At 43.3% G+C, this 17,494-nt stretch overlaps 3 protein-coding genes across 3 annotated transcripts in view; all 3 read right to left on the bottom strand.

Annotated features, from left to right (window-relative positions):
- Positions 1–70: 70 nt before the first annotated feature.
- On the bottom strand, positions 71–1,882 carry LOC128726138 (uncharacterized). The gene is made up of 2 exons (XM_053819928.1): positions 1,278–1,882; positions 71–687 (listed from the first exon to the last, which is right to left on the bottom strand). Exons 1-2 carry the CDS (start codon positions 1,607–1,609, stop codon positions 258–260), a joined length of 762 nt encoding a protein of 253 aa, XP_053675903.1. The 5' UTR covers positions 1,610–1,882; the 3' UTR covers positions 71–257.
- A 358-nt stretch (positions 1,883–2,240) lies between these two features.
- Positions 2,241–3,203, bottom strand: LOC128725100 (mitochondrial import inner membrane translocase subunit Tim23). The gene is made up of 3 exons (XM_053818821.1): positions 3,149–3,203; positions 2,826–3,075; positions 2,241–2,755 (listed from the first exon to the last, which is right to left on the bottom strand). Exons 1-3 carry the CDS (start codon positions 3,201–3,203, stop codon positions 2,461–2,463), a joined length of 600 nt encoding a protein of 199 aa, XP_053674796.1. The 3' UTR covers positions 2,241–2,460.
- Positions 3,204–4,677: 1,474 nt separating this feature from the next.
- The window catches only part of LOC128722877 (insulin gene enhancer protein isl-1), a 28,487-nt gene continuing 15,670 nt past the window's right edge, over positions 4,678–17,494 (bottom strand). The window contains exons 2-8 of the mRNA XM_053816561.1: positions 11,971–12,160; positions 11,736–11,866; positions 11,442–11,663; positions 8,464–8,584; positions 7,326–7,488; positions 7,020–7,232; positions 4,678–6,052 (exon numbers count right to left, since the gene is read on the bottom strand). Coding sequence (XP_053672536.1) covers positions 5,846–6,052; positions 7,020–7,232; positions 7,326–7,488; positions 8,464–8,584; positions 11,442–11,663; positions 11,736–11,866; positions 11,971–12,160 — 1,247 coding nt within the window. The 3' untranslated portion in view covers positions 4,678–5,845. The remainder of the gene's footprint in view (positions 6,053–7,019; positions 7,233–7,325; positions 7,489–8,463; positions 8,585–11,441; positions 11,664–11,735; positions 11,867–11,970; positions 12,161–17,494) is intronic.

Below are 17,494 nucleotides of genomic sequence, written 5' to 3'. Positions count from 1 at the left end.
AATTCCCGGGTTTATTTATACCATATTTTTATTTAAAAAAAGTTACATTTTAAAAGGTGTGATTGTTTCTGTTTTGATGCTCTCGTAATACACGATATAAAAATAATGTTGATTGAAAATACTGCTTAAATAGAGGCACATATGGAATGGATGGCATAGAACTGCTTGCTTCAACATCATAATGATACATATATCCGTGTTGGTATATACGATTTCTTAAGATGATACATGCCAAAATTTCTTTTAAAACTACTTTTTCAAATGCGCATCTTCTGGCTAGCGCGTGCCCTTTTTACGTTAATCACTATGGTCCAAACCCATAATCCGACGCATATCCATGAACATACCAGTCCAATAATCAAGGCAGCTGCGGTATTTATTCTCCCTTCTCGTCGTCTATCATAAGCAACATCCAAGTGCAAATAATCCATGAAGTCAAATACCGACGGGCATGATATACGACTTTGAATGATGGGGACTATACTTCCGTTGGCCTGCATGTTCTTAATTAGTTGGTTACGTTGTTGTTTACAGGTATTCAGAAATCCGTTCAAGTACATCGCTGCATGCACCAATGTGAGAATTGCCATTAAACTACCTATGACGCTTGCAGGAATCCAATAGTATGGGTTAATATCGTCTTCCTCTACATCGCTCTTGGTAGTCATTACAAAAACATCCCCGGATCTGAAAACGGTTGAACGAAAATAGGTAAATTTTTAAATACCATAATTTAAATGTTCATCAGTTGACCTAGGGTCATATTCATTAAAAACTATGCAAGACGTAACTGGTATACCCTCGCTAGAGCGCTCATGAAATTGGGATATCAAACGAGTGTTCTAGCAAATAGATATCTCATTGGGTTGAACCTTAACGGAGATATCAAACAAAAAAAATATCTTTTGCTGCATACCACATAAGGATAATGTGATAATTAAACCTCGATAGCCGAAGCGTTAGCGTGCGGCACAAACACACGATAGTATCGGTATCGAATCTCGCCTGAGCCCACCAAGTACGCAGGACTGACTATCCAGCTACTACGAGTAATTAAAAAAGTAATAAAAACCTTGGCTAAGCATAGCAAAGGTAAAGGTAAAGGTAGGCCTAGGCCATGTCGTTACGACGTGCTCAATGGAGAGCGGGCCAGTAAAGAAGAAGAAGAAGAAGAATAAACTACTACACATAATTCCTATAATTGAATGTTGGTGGGTAAATATTACATCAATCCTTTTTATTGTATCTAATAAATCTTATTTGATAATTATGCTTACCTTTGTCGAACGGTGGTGGCAGTTCCAGGATAACGTCTACGACGACCAAAACATACCCGAAAGACATGAAATATCCCAAAAATAAAACAAAATATTATGGGCAACACTAGCCCATAAGCTGCCCAATGGCAATACGCGACATGGCCTCCAGTAAACTGTGTTGCTGTTGATCGGCCATGCAGAATGCAGCCGCAGTTGGTTTCAACACAGGTATCCAAAACATATCGCCAGTGCTGCCACGCTACGGTTGTTGATATGCAGCACACAAAAGATAAGGCTGCGATAATCGGATACAGGTAAGCGAGCTGTTTTTCACTCTTATACTGATTCATGCTTTTTCGAGCCTCAAAATTGGATCATAGATATCACTATTCTGTCTTATGGTTCAATATCAATATGCCACAAAACTGGAAAACTGGGCGTGGGTTAAGTATGATGTTTTCGGATGCTTTGCGCAAAGCGTTCTTGTTATGCGCGTATGCACAATTCGTTAAAACGTCTCGTTAATATTTAGCTGCCAAAACATAAATGTTAGTGTATCACTCGATAACACACCTGATCACTGTTTTGTTTTGATCACTTGAACTTTACGATCTCATTCATGAACAACCTCCGTATGAAACAAAACTGCAATTTAAAACTCGATTGGGAAACAAATTTCGAAGCCAAATTTGACGTCTATTTATATTCTCCTTTTTATGTTTATGCTACGATGTTGGATTCTGTACTTTGTGAATGATCATAGAAATGATATGCTCTTGATGCCTTGCTATAGTGTGATAATTAACACTTTTACAACTTTTTAAAGAGTAGGTATTTTGTATTAGAAATAGATTTTTGTCAATATACTGCATGGATTGGAGAATCCTAAATAAAACAACAATTAACTACACTTATGACCAATCATTCATTAACACGATTATCTCTTTTCATGTTATATTTGTATATTTTACATTACTGAGGTACAGAAAACAAACATAATATGCTAACATTCCGTAGATCCATGCTGCCAGAACGAACCTATAGTAATGTACAACCAGGTTGATGCTCGTTGCTGAACTACATTTTATAACGAGATGTTTGGAACACCTGACAAAAATTTTACTCTGTTTGTGTAGCACATCTAGCGCATTTGGAAACGATCCTAAATTTACCATTAATTTTAAATTACCTCTTAGCTGTATTACAAGTACTGCGACTTAAGATCATTTAGCTTTTTTGACCCACCGCCGGCCACATTCCATAGCACGTACAAGGAAGTAAGCGCCAAACCTATTCCGCCGCCAATTGCACATTTACGGAGACCGGCTGTGGACTTATATAGTAAGCCAGTAGCACCACCAGCTGCGATTGTGTTGATTTCATCATCTTCGCCCCGAGCATATTGCAAAACGACGCCAAAGGCTGAATACATGACCGCAATAGTGCCAAAAGTGTTAGCGGTCGCTGCCCCTTGTTTCATTACGTGGTTCAATAACCTTGGAGACGAGCAAACATGAATTCTAATTAGATATTGTTATTGGTCGTTGAGTATATTTTATCACTCACTGTGTTCGACGCAGCTTTCCGGTTTGATTAGCTACACGTGTTGCATTGATGCCATTGTACAATCCACCTACTCCTCCAATGCACGCGCCTATCATTGCAGATGATCCTATTTGAGAGAAAGCGAGTTCGAATCTTCCGCGCTGTTTAGAAGCTCCTTCGGGAAAAATGAATTCGGGCTGGGCTTGCAAGTATCGGGCGTCATAGTTCAAGTACGGCGAGAGCGGTTGCAATTGTGGGCTCGCGGCAATTCCTGTTCCAATATACACGTGAAGTGACCACATAGTTGCGTAATTCTACTTGCCTAACAACAGCACTATACGTACCAGGCGCTGGTGGTGCACCGAAAGATAGGGGCTTGCTTAAGTAGTCGTCACCCATTTTAAAATGTATGGTTTAGCTCCGATCAAACTGCAAAAATCCTGTAAAATACAATTTGCACCGATAATGAATTTCCTCTTTTTCTTCTGCATCTTGACGAACTCTACGACAATTGACTATGTTTACGAAAGCTTCAAATCAAAACTGCATGCAACGTACCACTATTGGTGACACTACTATGATGTTATAACGTTAAGGTTTATAATCCGCATATGCAGGAAATATAGCAATTGAATAATAATCGTCGAAATAGGAAAACTCCGGGTTTCGTGAAATACCGATCAAAACAATCGCGCACACTTTGTTTGATTAAACAAAAGTCAAATAGACGTTACGTCAATTAAATTTGAAATTGTTTGCCGTCAAATTCACGATCGTTTTTTGGAAGTTTTGTACTAAATTATATTAAAGTTTTATTTTACCACCAATGCTAAAAAATTGATAAAGACTTGTGTTGTGATGCTAATATTTTACATGCTGGTTTAGTCAAATGTATTCAATCGTAAAATTGTACCGCTATGAAAAATAGAAAAAATAAAACTAGAACAATCATATCTTCCAAAAATGAATACTGTATGATTACTCATTACCCCGTAAAAATTAGAATTTCCATCTACAAAGAATGGGCGAGAAAGAACAAAATAGCAACATTAGATAAGTTGATTATTGTTGCACATTATGGGTTGGAATGCGCAACAATCATAGAGCGGATCGAATCATAAAAATTAAACAGAATCGGTAATTCAGTAGAGTACTTAAAGCATACTTTCAGAGAATAGGTAATTTTGATATTCAATTGTAGTAAGAAATTAGAGCAGTAAGTTATAACACTTATGGCAGTAGGAAAAAGTAATGTATGAAATTGTTGAGAAAAAATCATAAATGTACTATATTACAGTATTTACAACAGGTTTACTATCTTTTGATACCTCGTGTATGTATTTCTCTCTATCTCTCTCTCTCTTTCTCTTTCTCTCTCTCTCTCTCTCTCTCTATCTATCTCTCGCTCTCGTTCATTTGCACGCACTCAGAATTCTTGCCCAAATATTCAACTTAATAATTTTGATATTCAATTGTAGTAAGAAATTAGAGCAGTAAGTTATAACACTTATGGCAGTAAGAAAAAGTAATGTATGAAATTGTTGAGAAAAAATCATAATTATTGAAGGTTTTTAATCTACTATTATATTAATTTATGTGTTTTTCAAAAAAAAAAGACAACTATATTCTTTGTTATCAATTTTTAAAAAACATACAATTAGAAATACATGTAACATTAACAAAAATCTGTTAAAACAGGTCCCAAAGAGCCGATAGCGCAAAATAATTAAATTCTCTATAATAACTAAAAACTAAATTGACTGAAGACTAGTATTAAAAACATATGCATTTTGTAAAATTTCATTACGCATACAGAGATTTGTTCGTAAACATTTGGGAAACTTTGTAGATAAAAAGAATACGAAATTTCAGTTTGCTTATTTTAGATTTATTTTTCTTTGTTGTTTTTTATGTTTATCTTTTTAATGTTTTCTTTAAATACCGATATTTCTCATATGATCAGATTATGTAAACCTATCGTTATATCTTTACTTTTACCTGAACTTAATCACTCGATCGTCCTGCTATATGCACCAACGTAATGGCCTCAATTACGCACAGAAGCAAAGAAAAAAACCCAGATTAGCGTGTTGATTTCGTGTTTTTGAGTTTCAATTTCACCCCATTGCTTGTTAACGCTGAAATATTTGGGATTTATGTTCCTGAATTACTGTTCTCATTTGTAATCTCAATGTATTTTGTGTGGGAGTGTGAGTTTTCCTTCCAAGAGGGTTTTTTCTTAGTTCACGTCTCTACTTCTAACTTTGCACATACTCTGTCATTTAACTAGTCGTATCGTGATTTTTTTTTGCTCAAATCGATCTTTGTAATATTTTACTTTGTAAAATGTCTTCAAATAAATACAACACTCTTCGTTTCGCAAGACAAGAGGCTACAGTTATTTGCTAGTGTTGGCGTGTGAGTGAGTCGTTAAGTAGAGTGGCGTTTCAGTGGACGTTTTATAAATGTACTATATTACAGTATTTACAACAGGTTTACTATCTTTTGATACCTCGTGTATGTATTTCTCTCTATCTCTCTCTCTTTCTCTTTCTCTCTCTCTCTATCTATCTCTCGCTCTCGTTCATTTGCACGCACTCAGAATTCTTGCCCAAATATTCAACTAATGTTCAATTAAATAATAATTTAGCCCATTCTTATTCCTTGTTTTTGAACCACTCCCATTCATTTCTCAGTTCCCCATTGTTTTGTTTATGCTTTTGTTCACTAAGTTTAATTAAATTAAATTCATAAAATGCCAACTGTAAATAAACTTTGAACAGAAACAAACGCACGGCGTTCGCGTTAAGTTGCATCTTAACTGTCTCAATGGTTATCTCGAGAACCTCGCGATATTTCTTTAAACAACTGAATGGAAGCGAGCGTTTCTTGTCGTTTGAAAAGCAAACAAGTAGGAAACAAGCGTTCTGGTACGATTTAAAATATCATTTCCTGGTACGATTCTGTTTAACGTGCTTCAACAACTGCCAGGTGGTAAATATTGCCATTGTAATCATTTAGCCGAAAAGCGCCCGAAACCCTTAAGGACTGCCTTGCATGCTGTCGTCGCTCTCGAGATAGGTCACGTAAGAGTCCGTGCTGTCCGGATGATGGTGCCCGCTGAGATCCATGTGCGATCCTAGGGGGGGAATTTGCCCTCCTTGGCCAGGCATCGGTGGCATACCACCGGGGCCACCACCAGGGCCACCGCCAGCTCCTCCACCATTCCCAACGTCATACCCATGCATCTGGAAAAATAAGAAGGAAAATATATGCAAATCGTCAGCATCATCATCATCATCACAGGGCCTTCCTTTCCGTTAGCGTAGAATTCAAGTATAAAGCTCTAGTTGAAAGCGCGCTTTTTCTCTCTCTCTCTCTCTCTCTCTCTCTCTCTCTCCTAGAAACGCATTTTAATTCGCAAGTAATACTGTATCCCTGTATTTCAAGGCATGTAATATAAAAAAAACTAATTAAAACACGTTGGGGTATGCCACATGCAGTCCGCTTCTACCCGACAACCAATGGAATTAACGATGCTCATTCGCACTCACACATACACACAAACTCACATATATATCGCCGCGGGTTTGAAATAAACGATAAGAAAAAATCGAAAAGGAGGATTTGGCGTATATTTCATGGATTGTTATGGCCGCATGGTGGCGCGAGGCGAGTTGAGTTGGTTTACCTTCTTTTTGTTTCTCTCCTCTTTCGATGCAGTTCTGCAAAAGCCACAACACTGAGCGGACCAGCGTCTTTCGGCTTAATCAACGGATTAAGCCGCACGACAAAGTAAGCAGGCGAGAATAAACGAAACAAAGTGACGGAAAAGATGACCTTCTGTTTCGTCTTCTTCGCGTTGTTCGCGCAAATGCAACCGACAAAGTCTCCATTTTGCAACTGTACCGCCGTTCGCGCGGCGTCTTTCGTTGCCAGTGTTTGCTAGCAAATGCACCGGGGCATTGTGGTTTTTTACAAGTTTTAAGCCGCACCCCGCCTTCAGTTCCTTCGTACTACTGGGTGGGTTTTCGGAACGTTGCGTTTTGCAATTTGCAAGCACGCTAAACTTGCCAAGGGCAAGTCTTTTTGGTGCGCGAAAACTGACGACTCTTTCAATTCCTATTCATTTGCGATCGAAAGCCCCAGTTCCGAGCGAAAACGTACTCATGCCATGCGATAAGAATAGCGAATACTTGGGCTTTTTATCCATACCTGATTGACTAGATGCTGGAACGCGGGTGTATGTGTGTTGATCGCACCGTTACTATCGAGATCGGAATGGAGCGCAAAATCGGATAGCGCCTTCCACGGTGGCTGGTACGCGGTCACTTCTAAACCGTGCAGGTTCAGCGGTGAATCGTGTCTGACGGGTGAGCTGGCCACCATCGGTATGCCTTGCATGCCATATCCAAGTTTTCGTCCTTCCTGTTGGCGAAAAATGAACAAACGAGAGGGTCGCTTAATACACACATATAAATTTATATGTATACACCTCACGACAGTTAGTTTGGGGCTTACCTTCTCCTGCTGCATTTGCAGCTTCATTTGAATCGTTTTCTTCTTATCCTTGCACCGCTTGTTCTGGAACCAAACCCGTATGACCCGCGGTGACAGGCCGGTCATTTCGACCAGCTGCTCCTTCATCAGTGCGTCGGGTCGGGGATTTGCGTTGTAGCACGTCCTGCACCCGGGAGAAAGAGATAATCAAATAGAAAACGTTACTTCAGCCTGCCGCAAGAGTCTCGACAGGGCTACGGTGCATCCGAAATGCACGTGCATTGCGCATTGCGCGGCAGTTCCAATGGTGGTTCGCGTGGAGCACTGGGTAAATAACGTCTCTTAACGTGCGTTGCGAGACGGCAGCGTACCGTTGCCATTCGCGCGGCACTGCATTATGGTAATAATTTGCACAATTTGTATTTTCGCTTAGCAATCAATATTAATAACGGGCGCCGCCGAGCCGTTCGTGGTGCTCGCGTGCATGTATGCGCTTCTAATTAGAGATAATTCACAGGCAACGGTGCGTTCACGGGCAGGTCACCGGCATGCATACAACAAGTGTCTCAAGTGACTCTGGAGACTTGGTGGCGCTTGGTGGCCCTAGTCGGTGCTGTTGAGATGTACGAGATGCATGCAATTTATGATGTCCGCTGTCTGCGATAACACGTTTCGCTTTGAAAATGCACCGCAAAGCAGGGTGAAATTGTTGTTTGTGTTTGCTAAAGAAATGCTCTTCCCCACAAAAACCCAAAAGCTGTCGTAAAGTAACGTTTTTGTTGAATTGTACTGCACGCAGGGAGCTTTTCTGTGCAGTGCTTTTTCAATCGTTTGATTCGATACTTTAAGGTTCAAAAATTGTCTTATTCAAACTGGTAAGTGATACCGGTTATGAACGTGCGAACGTGAGCACCTGACCAAGACGGGCAGTTTATCGAAAACAGCAATGTTTAATCGAACGATTCCTCATCCATATTCCAACCCACCGGCTCGTATGTAACACTGATTCACCGTAAAAACGGTCGGATTGTGGAAAGCCCAAATAAAGAGAATCCTCACACACGCGGTAGTGAGTTGAGCGTTTGAATAGTGAGCACTAAGAAGGTCCTTGATCGACTCCTTATTGGCCCCCCGTTGTAATTGGTCCCGTGATTCTTACCGAAGCGTGTGTAGTTGTTTCTCGTTCAACACCGTTCGCACCCGCGTTGGTTTGCCGTCCGACGGTCCGGTGGGTCCTTTTCCGCGTAAACTTTTATGCGACCCGGATTCGCTGCCAGAATCTATAGAAGAAGGATGTGAAGAGATGCAAAAAAAAAACAACAGTCATTATACCATGTTAAAGCTGGCTATACATTGAAGAAACTATAGATCTTTTATTTCCTTATCTTTCTAGCGGTTCAAAATTTGGGTAATATCGGAAACAAATTACATTTGACGATTCGTGTAACAGTGTGGTCAAAAGTTCACGTTCCGAAGGTTCCGAAAAGGTTGCTCCCTTCTTGTGGCCTTCCGGACCAATTTCCCGTTCCCATGCGTATACTCATGCTTGCCCTGCATATCTATCTATCGTGGTTCTCGTCGTCGCACGGTGTTCGCAGTGCAACCTTCCCCGATTCCAACCGCGATTACATCTATTATTATTATTTCTTGTGTTTTATTGATTTGCCGCCGCATCGGCAAGTCCGGTATTGAGTTCGGTACCGAAAAAGGAGAGAACAACAACAGACGAAAGAAAAAAAAACCGCAATCGGGAACGAGTACAAGGGAGCCTCACGCCGCACCGCAGTGAGTCAATTATTTCGTGTAAGACAGTTGGAAGGTGGTTTGGTCTGGGAAACGCACCCAGGCGGCAGGGATGTAGAAAGAAGAGAGACAAAAAAAACATCCGCCGCAACGCAGAGAGGGAAGAAACAGTAACGAGCAACAACGAAAAACAAAAACAAAAGAAAAAACAAGAATCTATATCAACGATAGATAAAGCGCACGTGAGAGCGAGAAAAACGCGAGACGGCTGAATGGCCAACCGTGGCAACCGAAAAGAAAGGCGCACATAAAAACGATACCGCCAAATTCGGCAGAATACTAGCGATCCGCGATCAGTACCGATAATGATCAATACACGTCTAATTACGCGGGCGGGGGAAAATCGTTACCCACAATTCGGAAACTCGAGCCAAATGCTCGAACGAAAGCGGAAAAAGGCGCGCGGAACCGAACATTTTCTCCGCTCGCGCGCGTTTCCAGCAATATTAAGTATCCAAAGGTGCGCGATCGCGATTGCAGGCACAGCGGCAATTATCGGTACGCGATACCCGCGCGTGAGCCGGCATAAAACAAACAAAGCAATGTGGTATGCCTTTTTTTCCGCCCCCGCCTTTCCACCTTGTTTTTTTGGAAGGGGGGAGTGGGGGGGGGGGGGGGCAATTTCAGTGCGGCCACAGGAAGAAACTGACGCGTGAGGACGTAGAAGCAGTGCCTTCGTGGGACATACGTGGGATGGATGGATGGTGCATGAAGCCAAGGATGCCCACGGTGGAGCTGGGTATGTTGGCCTAAAATTGAAACATTTGTACCAAGCAGGAGCACCTATTTTACGAGTCGGACTGTTTTTTTGTGCGTGGGGGGGGGGGGGTTTGGGCTCCCTCTTCTTCTCTCCATCGGTGGGTGGCATTCTTTTCGGTTGCCTTGGAAATGCCGCCGAATGACGAATCAATATCGATGCCGAATGTGATTCGAATGTGAAAGCACGCAAGCGTCAGTTATGAAAAGATGGGCCTTTTTTTCAGCTCCCTGAAGGTAGTTACTAGCCCGTTCTTTGGTTTGGCATTACAAATATCGCGTACAGCTCAACGGTACGTGGGGTTCGATAATTAATGCACACGAAAACGTCCCCGCGGGAGCTCTTTCCACACCTGAACGCGTCAGTACGGGCTTCCGGTTGGTCAATCGAAGTAATAAAAAACAAAAAACTTACAGTCAAGCGAATAAGAACAGAAATGTAATATCGATCGGACAATCGACCGTGAGCTGGAAACCGGGAGAACGAGAGAGAGAGAGAGAAAACCGCCACCGATCGTTTGAAGTTTTTCCGCCATTATCATCAAAAAGCGAACACCGACTCCGGTTGCCGCGTCGCTTGTTTCCCTTTTTCGCATGCCGCCGGCATCGGTGTCGAACGGAGCGAACAAGGGACGTGTGACAAGTTTGGCCTATGTAGACCGTGTGTCTAGAGTATTTACACAACCGAACATAAGTGGGTACAAGCTGATCGAGAATCAAGGCGACGCGGGTCCGGCGAAAAAGGGTTGGAAAAAGAAAGAACCCTGAACAAAATAAATACCGAAACCGGACATTTTGCGGTATGTGACCCACGAGCAAGAGGCGTTTTGAGGGGGGGCGGGGGGGCAAACAGGCTGGATGTTTGGGGTTTGTTTGCAGAGAGAGAGAGAGAGAGAGAGAGAGAGCCCCGGCGACTCATAATCATGGGTTCCGTGCGAAGAAATGGGCAAACCCACCCGCAGCAAATGGATCGGTACCGGATCGGTCCACCCGGACGTGCTCGGGCGTACATGAGACGACCTTATGGTACCTTCTTTAGTCGAGCATATGCCAAACGACGGCTGGAAGACAAGGGACACGCCAGTGAACAATATTTGTCCATAAAGCACTTGACCATGGGCATAAAGCGATGCCGCTGGGTTGCTGTTACCCGTTGATACTTCCGAGTCCGAGTGCTTGATTTCTTTCCCCCCTTTACGCAAAGCTGGCTGGCTTGCGCAGGTCTATATGTGGTGTATTTATTTACTTTTAACTTATGCTTTTTTTTGTCAACGCTGCCACCTGACGCCGTGCCATCGTGAGCTTTTGGTGGGGTTGGGAATGCTTTTTGCACCACAAACGTGCGGTGCCCTGGCGCGAGCATTATTTTGTCGTTTACTGATGCCAGCGATAAGGGCTGATTAGCCGCCCTAAGGGCCTTGGAATACATAGCATGAAGCTAATGCGGTTTGTGCAATGTGTATGCTCTTTTTTTAGCATCATTCGCGCCTAGCATGCACGCATCGCATCGTAAGCTATCGTATTTTTGTAAAAAAATTTACACGTAAAAAGGTGGAATAAAAGTTTTACTGAACTCACCCGACATAGACCCCAGCTCACTCGAGTGGTTGTTATTGCTTAGACTATTGTTGTTGTTGTTGTTGGTACTGCTGATGTTGTTATTGTTGTTATTGGCATTGCCGCTGATGTTGTTGTTCGGTTCGACGCCCTGAGCGAGACCGTTTTGCGACGTTTTCTCCAGATGATCGTGATCTTCCTTGCAGTACAGCGATCCACCATCTCGGAGGGCAAATTCGTCACCTAGGCGGGCGATATGGCGATGTTGAGGTAAGCGAATCGAAATTTTTTTCACGCGGCCATTCGAAATCTCACCTGGTATTAGTTGGCGGGCGCAGGCCGAGCATCGAAAGCATTCTATGTGGTAGATTTTCGTTTTCGCCCGCATCACGAAGTCGTTTTTGCTAAAGGAGCTACCGCACTTATCACATTTGGTACCGAATAACCTGTGCGAGGGCAATAGGCCGACGAAGAGACGAAAAAAAAACAGAAACACAGCATGTTACAAAGCATGCACGAAACGGTGCGGTATACACACGTGCCACGTTACCTCACATAATCCCGCTTGCAGTAGGTTTTGCCATCTCTCACGAAACAGGTACAGCTTTCGTCCAGAAACTGACGACACTCCTGGCACTTGAGGCAGGCTGCATGCCACTCGAGGTCCGGGGCGACACGCAGGATGTACTGGTCATGTATCTGGCCACCGCATCCAACGCACAGAGACAGGCGTTCTTTTTCTGGAAAGAGCATCAACACCAACCACCGGTTATTTGCGTTTCTTCTCTTTGAGCTGCTTGTGCAATTGCAATGGTTATGATTCACAATTTTGATTCCTCCGTATGCAGTTACACGTGCCAAAAATATAGAAATGTTTTTTACATCCTATCAGAGCCAGGGTATACCGTCAAATTATTTTTAATTAAAGAAACACTGGTCCTTTCCTATTTTACATATCATTTTCGTTGATATTATGTTCCATCGATGATCGTGAACAATGGTGCGAATAGTTCCATGCAAATTTCTATAGCTGTGACAAACGCCGTTTAGGTATTAAACCATGAACATGCGTTTTAGAAGACGTTTTTCTATTGCGCTTAAAACGTAGGCAAGCAATTTAAATTAACTGATTTTAGTCTTGTTCATAGAGCTGTCCATTGCAAACAACAATGAACAACAAATGCATTGGCATACTCTTTATGAATTGCTAAAAGATTTGCTGTAATCCGCGATTCAAGGTACAAATAAAATTCTCTAAAGAAAAATATGGCTTCTTCCACAGCTAAACGACTGAAGCAGCTTTTGAGAATAAAGGTTTTCTGAAGCAATGCGCTTTCGGCACACATGCGAATTGTGCAGTTCTTAGTTCAGTTATTTAAGCCATTTTAGCATAGTTAGTACTCTCTCCATATCGCTTCACGGTTACAGAAAAAGGGTATTCAAGAGAAAAAGAAATCTTCCTCCGTTGAGCCTCTCGCATTTCGATTTATCATAGATTCACACTTGTTAAAAGAGAAGTATGGCATGTATCGTGCTAAAATGGAACACCACATCCCACGGGTGGCACATACACTTTAACAAGCGAGCTTCAATTCACAATCAAAGCTAAAGGAAAATCATAGCTCAATGCTGTGTTTTTACGGCTTGAATCTTATCAGCGTTCCTCGAACCTCTTCTGTCATTAAAGAGCAACATTTTAATCAGAGGGATAATTTGTGGCATAATATAAGGTACAGGCACAAATAAAAAAAAAGAGAGGAAGCTTTATGCTCCAGCCGCCCTTCCGTGCCGGTTTGGTGAGTGAGGAACGGCTGCGAAAGATTTTACATTGATTGAAGTGATAGGAACTGGAACTGCCCGTGGATTGTCCAATGCTAGTGAAGCCACGGAATATGCCGACAGCACGCACCGTACGCACACATCCAACTCGCGGTGGGATAAATAACGCTTCGCTTCGGTTTTGTTCTTCTTCGCAACTTCGCAACAAACGGCAGCGCTTATGTACAGCGCGTGTGCTTTGTGGGCGGGGCTTGCGCGGTGGTGGCTTTCACGCACACAACCATAGCAAGCGTTTCGTTCAAACGCACACATCTTCACATGCGGGGTGACCGTTTCTCGTGCCAACGTGCGGAATAGTAGCAGAATAAATAGTAGTTTAGGCTGCACTTTGTTTTACAGTTGCCAGTACGATACGCGCGCATGGCGACGGGATATGCCGGGGCGTTATGTACATAAGCCATAAGCACAAATTTCATAGCTGGAATACCGATGCCGTTGGCAGGATACGATACTGATAATCATTTGAAAATACATGGCTTTTGTTTGTTTTGCGAAGAAACTCAGGTTTTTCAAAACCTAAAGCAACGCGCAGACGGAGTCGCATAAAGTCACATATCGTGGCTTCACGGGTTTTGTGGCATTTACAGTGCTCATTATCAGCACCTACCGGGGTCACCCGGGCAGCGACGATACCTGCGAAATTGCGTAGGATTTAGAGGCAAATTGCACTCGTTTTGCACGGCACTACGCAAACCGGTGCTCTCGGTGGTAGGATATACTTGTTAATTTCGGTCATGCGGTACGATTGCGTACTTTGCGACACGGCCCAACGCAGTCTGCGAGATGCGAGAGCTACTTCTGCTAGAAATCGATGGGCATTTGCTCGCGCAGTTTACCACGCGGCACATCAGACCGAAGCGTACGATTATGGAAGTTTCCATCGTTGGTGGAACATTTTGGGAAATTTTTCCAACCGTCGAACGATAACCCCCTTAGTCGTTTTTCCCTTTTATCTTTATGGCGGAAAACACTTAAGGACTAGTCGGGGGATTGCGCTCAAAACTCAAACTCTCGTCCGTCAGCGAGTCCCCGCGTGTGCTCTCTCCTGGCGTTCCTTCCTCAAAACTGTACTCCCCAGTCCCGGGATGGCTGTTTTGTCCCTAGTTGAGGCAAAAGGGAGGCGAACGTTTCGAACGAGCAGGAAAAATACGCACGTAGCACATTCCTACCCACCGGGGTACCCACCCCACTTGGAAGGCAAATCTTTCCATCCGTCGCCGATTCACTGGTATCCATTTATTGCTGCGGTTTTTCCTCAAGTGGGAAGGGGAAAAGATTTTTCTTCCGACTGAGGGCCGACTCCCACCCGCTCGATTTTCCATCCGCATGCCCATCAACTTTGGGTGCCTACTTACGCTGCAGCGACAGAATCGAAGTGCTCTCGTAAGCTGCTTTGCCAGGGGATTCGGATGCTCCCGCTTACCACGCATCGACGCATTAACATTTACAAATGTTGCTCTTCGTGCTCAGTACTTTTGACGTTTCGGCAAGCGACATTCCACATGAGAACGGTGGTGATGAGAAATTGATGAAGCGCAGGACTCATGGATGCGGCCCCCCCAAAATGGCCAGTTCGATTCGTCGGATCCCTGCGAGTCGGCACCTAATGGAATATGCGTGATTTGGCATGGGGGGGGGGGGGGGGGGGAGGACGAAATTCAACGACCACGCAAAAAAACTGCCTTCGTTTTTGTTTTCGTATTTGGTGCCACAGAACGCGCTACGGCACTGATTAACGGAAAGACCAATAGCCAAGCGTCGAAAGTTTAGTCGGGAAACAACATTGACGCGCTCGGAACAGGATTGCTTCCAGGGCGAGGTGCAGTGAATATACTTTTTTTTCTCTCTCTCTCTCTTTCTCGCACGATTTTGCATATCTGAGCATCTTAATCAACCTCAGACCCAAAAGGCACGGGCTATGGATACGCATACGGGCAGCGGCGGATTCAGAAAAATGGTGCCAATTTCCAAGCGCTCGGTAGGAGCGAGCTTTTAAAAAAGCTTTGATCCTTTTTGCTCCGTGATAAGATAACGAGGAGGACCGCCTTTTCCCGGACCGCCGTCTTTTTTCACTGGCTAAGCAAAATACACAACAACAACAAAAAAATAATCACAAAATCATAAGAGAAGTGCGACAAAATGCGGACACGAATAAATCAGCAACAACAATGCACATTACCAGCAGCAGCCTTCGCAAGTCTCCTTGGCTAACGTTAGTTTTCCTCCTCGATGTCATTTTTGCATAGCGCATAAAGAAACACTTCATATCGTAAAAAAATGACTTGCCTGATAGGTCTTGTCTTTTGATAAGTCCTTCTTTTTTTTGGGCGCGTGTGTGTGTGTGTGTGTGGCAAACAAGTTTACGGGCAGATGGTGTCGGTTAGCTGGCTTTTTATCCGCACTACAAAACCTACAGGTTGTTAATTGACACCAAATTGCTGACTGTAAAGCAATTCCAAAATTAGGACACCTGCGCTGAAACGGCAAAGCCTTTTTAATTATCGCACCAAACGGTCCACATTTACAACTTAATTCGTTGAAGTTATTCGTTCAATTAGCGACAGCTTTAAGTGGGCTCGGGTGCTTTGCATCAAACAAGAGCGGACCAAAAGCAACAGTTTTTTTTTTCAAACATTTTGAGCATGTATGATTTTTTGTTACTTTCGAGTACGTTTGGTTTTTTTTCTTTTTTGCAGCAGGATAACGCGCTATGATTCAATCATCAGCACCGTGAATCGGCACGCTCTCAGGTGTGACATTCGTTCGAAATAACGCTCCCTTGTCGGATGACGATATGTGTGTTTCCATTTTTCCCGTAAAACGGATGATGAACCATCGGCTGGCATAAATTATTCCCTCAAACAAAGTTTCTGACCAAAAACCGGTACGCTGCAGGAATGAATGGTACACGACGCGGTAAGTAATGGCATGGGTTTGCAAAGGATACAAACCAAGCGATGTTCCCATCACGCTACCGAATGGTTATCGGACAGAATTCAGGACTTGACCGGGACGACGCGGCACAATCTTACCGGTTTCCGATCCGCCACGAGGAGCAAACGTGGCTCGCGCCCACTTTAAAGCGAGGACTTTAAAGTTTGCCGCGATGGGGAGTTGCAAATTGAAGCTCGATAAAAAAAAAGAAGAGGTACACTGAAAATGTGGTGCAAATTCAAGTTCTACAATTGTTTGTTTAGCCCCGAGAATCTTTGATTTCTAAACCTACCTCAAAATACAGAATTTTTCTCAATTATTATTGTGTGGCTAATGTCTTTCAAGTATGTAATTCGTTCATGGTCGAAAATCGTAATCGAAGTGTAAGGTCTCAGTCTGAAGCTTCGTCATATCGCATCGACATCAAGGTCGAAAAAAAAACTCTGCTTGTATCACAGACCATGGTCTCATATCGTGCAAGCTTACAAAATGGGACATCCGTATATAGCCGGGATCGTCCCAAAATCGCGTATGTACCCCGCATGCGTCCGTGCGCTTGTCGCGGTTGAGCTGTTTTATGGTGATTAATTTTATATTTCCACCTCCGCTGTTCCCGTTTGACGGTGGAAGCATTTTTTTTATTACAAAGAAAGGGGGGGCTCCAAATGCCAAAGTGCGAAAACCAAAGCTGTCACCAGTATGCTCTTCGGCAGGAGCTTTCAAACCGGAGATGAATGAAACCCATGCATACCAAAATGGGAAAATATCATTCGTTCTACATTCATGGCTCGATCGAAGTGGTAGACTTTCGCTTGACGATTTTAGGCGACAATTTGGGCCACAATCATAACACCAATTCATACCATCCTTGACGTTACTGGACGTGCTCTCAAGTGATCTAAAATAGCAAAGGGATGGTAGACAACGTTGCAGAGTGGTTTAAGCGATCGTATAGCCTGAACGTAGTGTACAGAGATCGTACACGCGATCGACAAAGTGAGCTAGCACACCAAGCGTGTCTTGAGCACGGTCCACCCACCATCACCCCACACTGTTCCAAGGCGGGATCTAGCCAGAAAAAAAAGAAGAAGATAGACCTCGAGAGAAAACGATTGCGATGCAGGGGAGAAAAGCAGAACAAGCGATCTGGAGAATGGGAGATAAACCCCCGAACAGGTATCTTGTTAGGTTAATTTGAGAATGTTTTGTTATTCGTGTGATCGTGTGGGGTGTGTATTGTTTTATTGTTTTTAATTTTGCTGCACCACCCAAAACTCACCTAGTCAGGGACCGGCACCCGA

The sequence above is a fragment of the Anopheles nili genome, chromosome 3, assembly GCF_943737925.1.
Source record: "Anopheles nili chromosome 3, idAnoNiliSN_F5_01, whole genome shotgun sequence".
Classification (NCBI taxonomy): Eukaryota; Metazoa; Arthropoda; class Insecta; order Diptera; family Culicidae; genus Anopheles; species Anopheles nili.
Note: the sequence above shows the minus strand (reverse complement) of the source record. Positions and strands in the feature narration are given on the sequence as shown.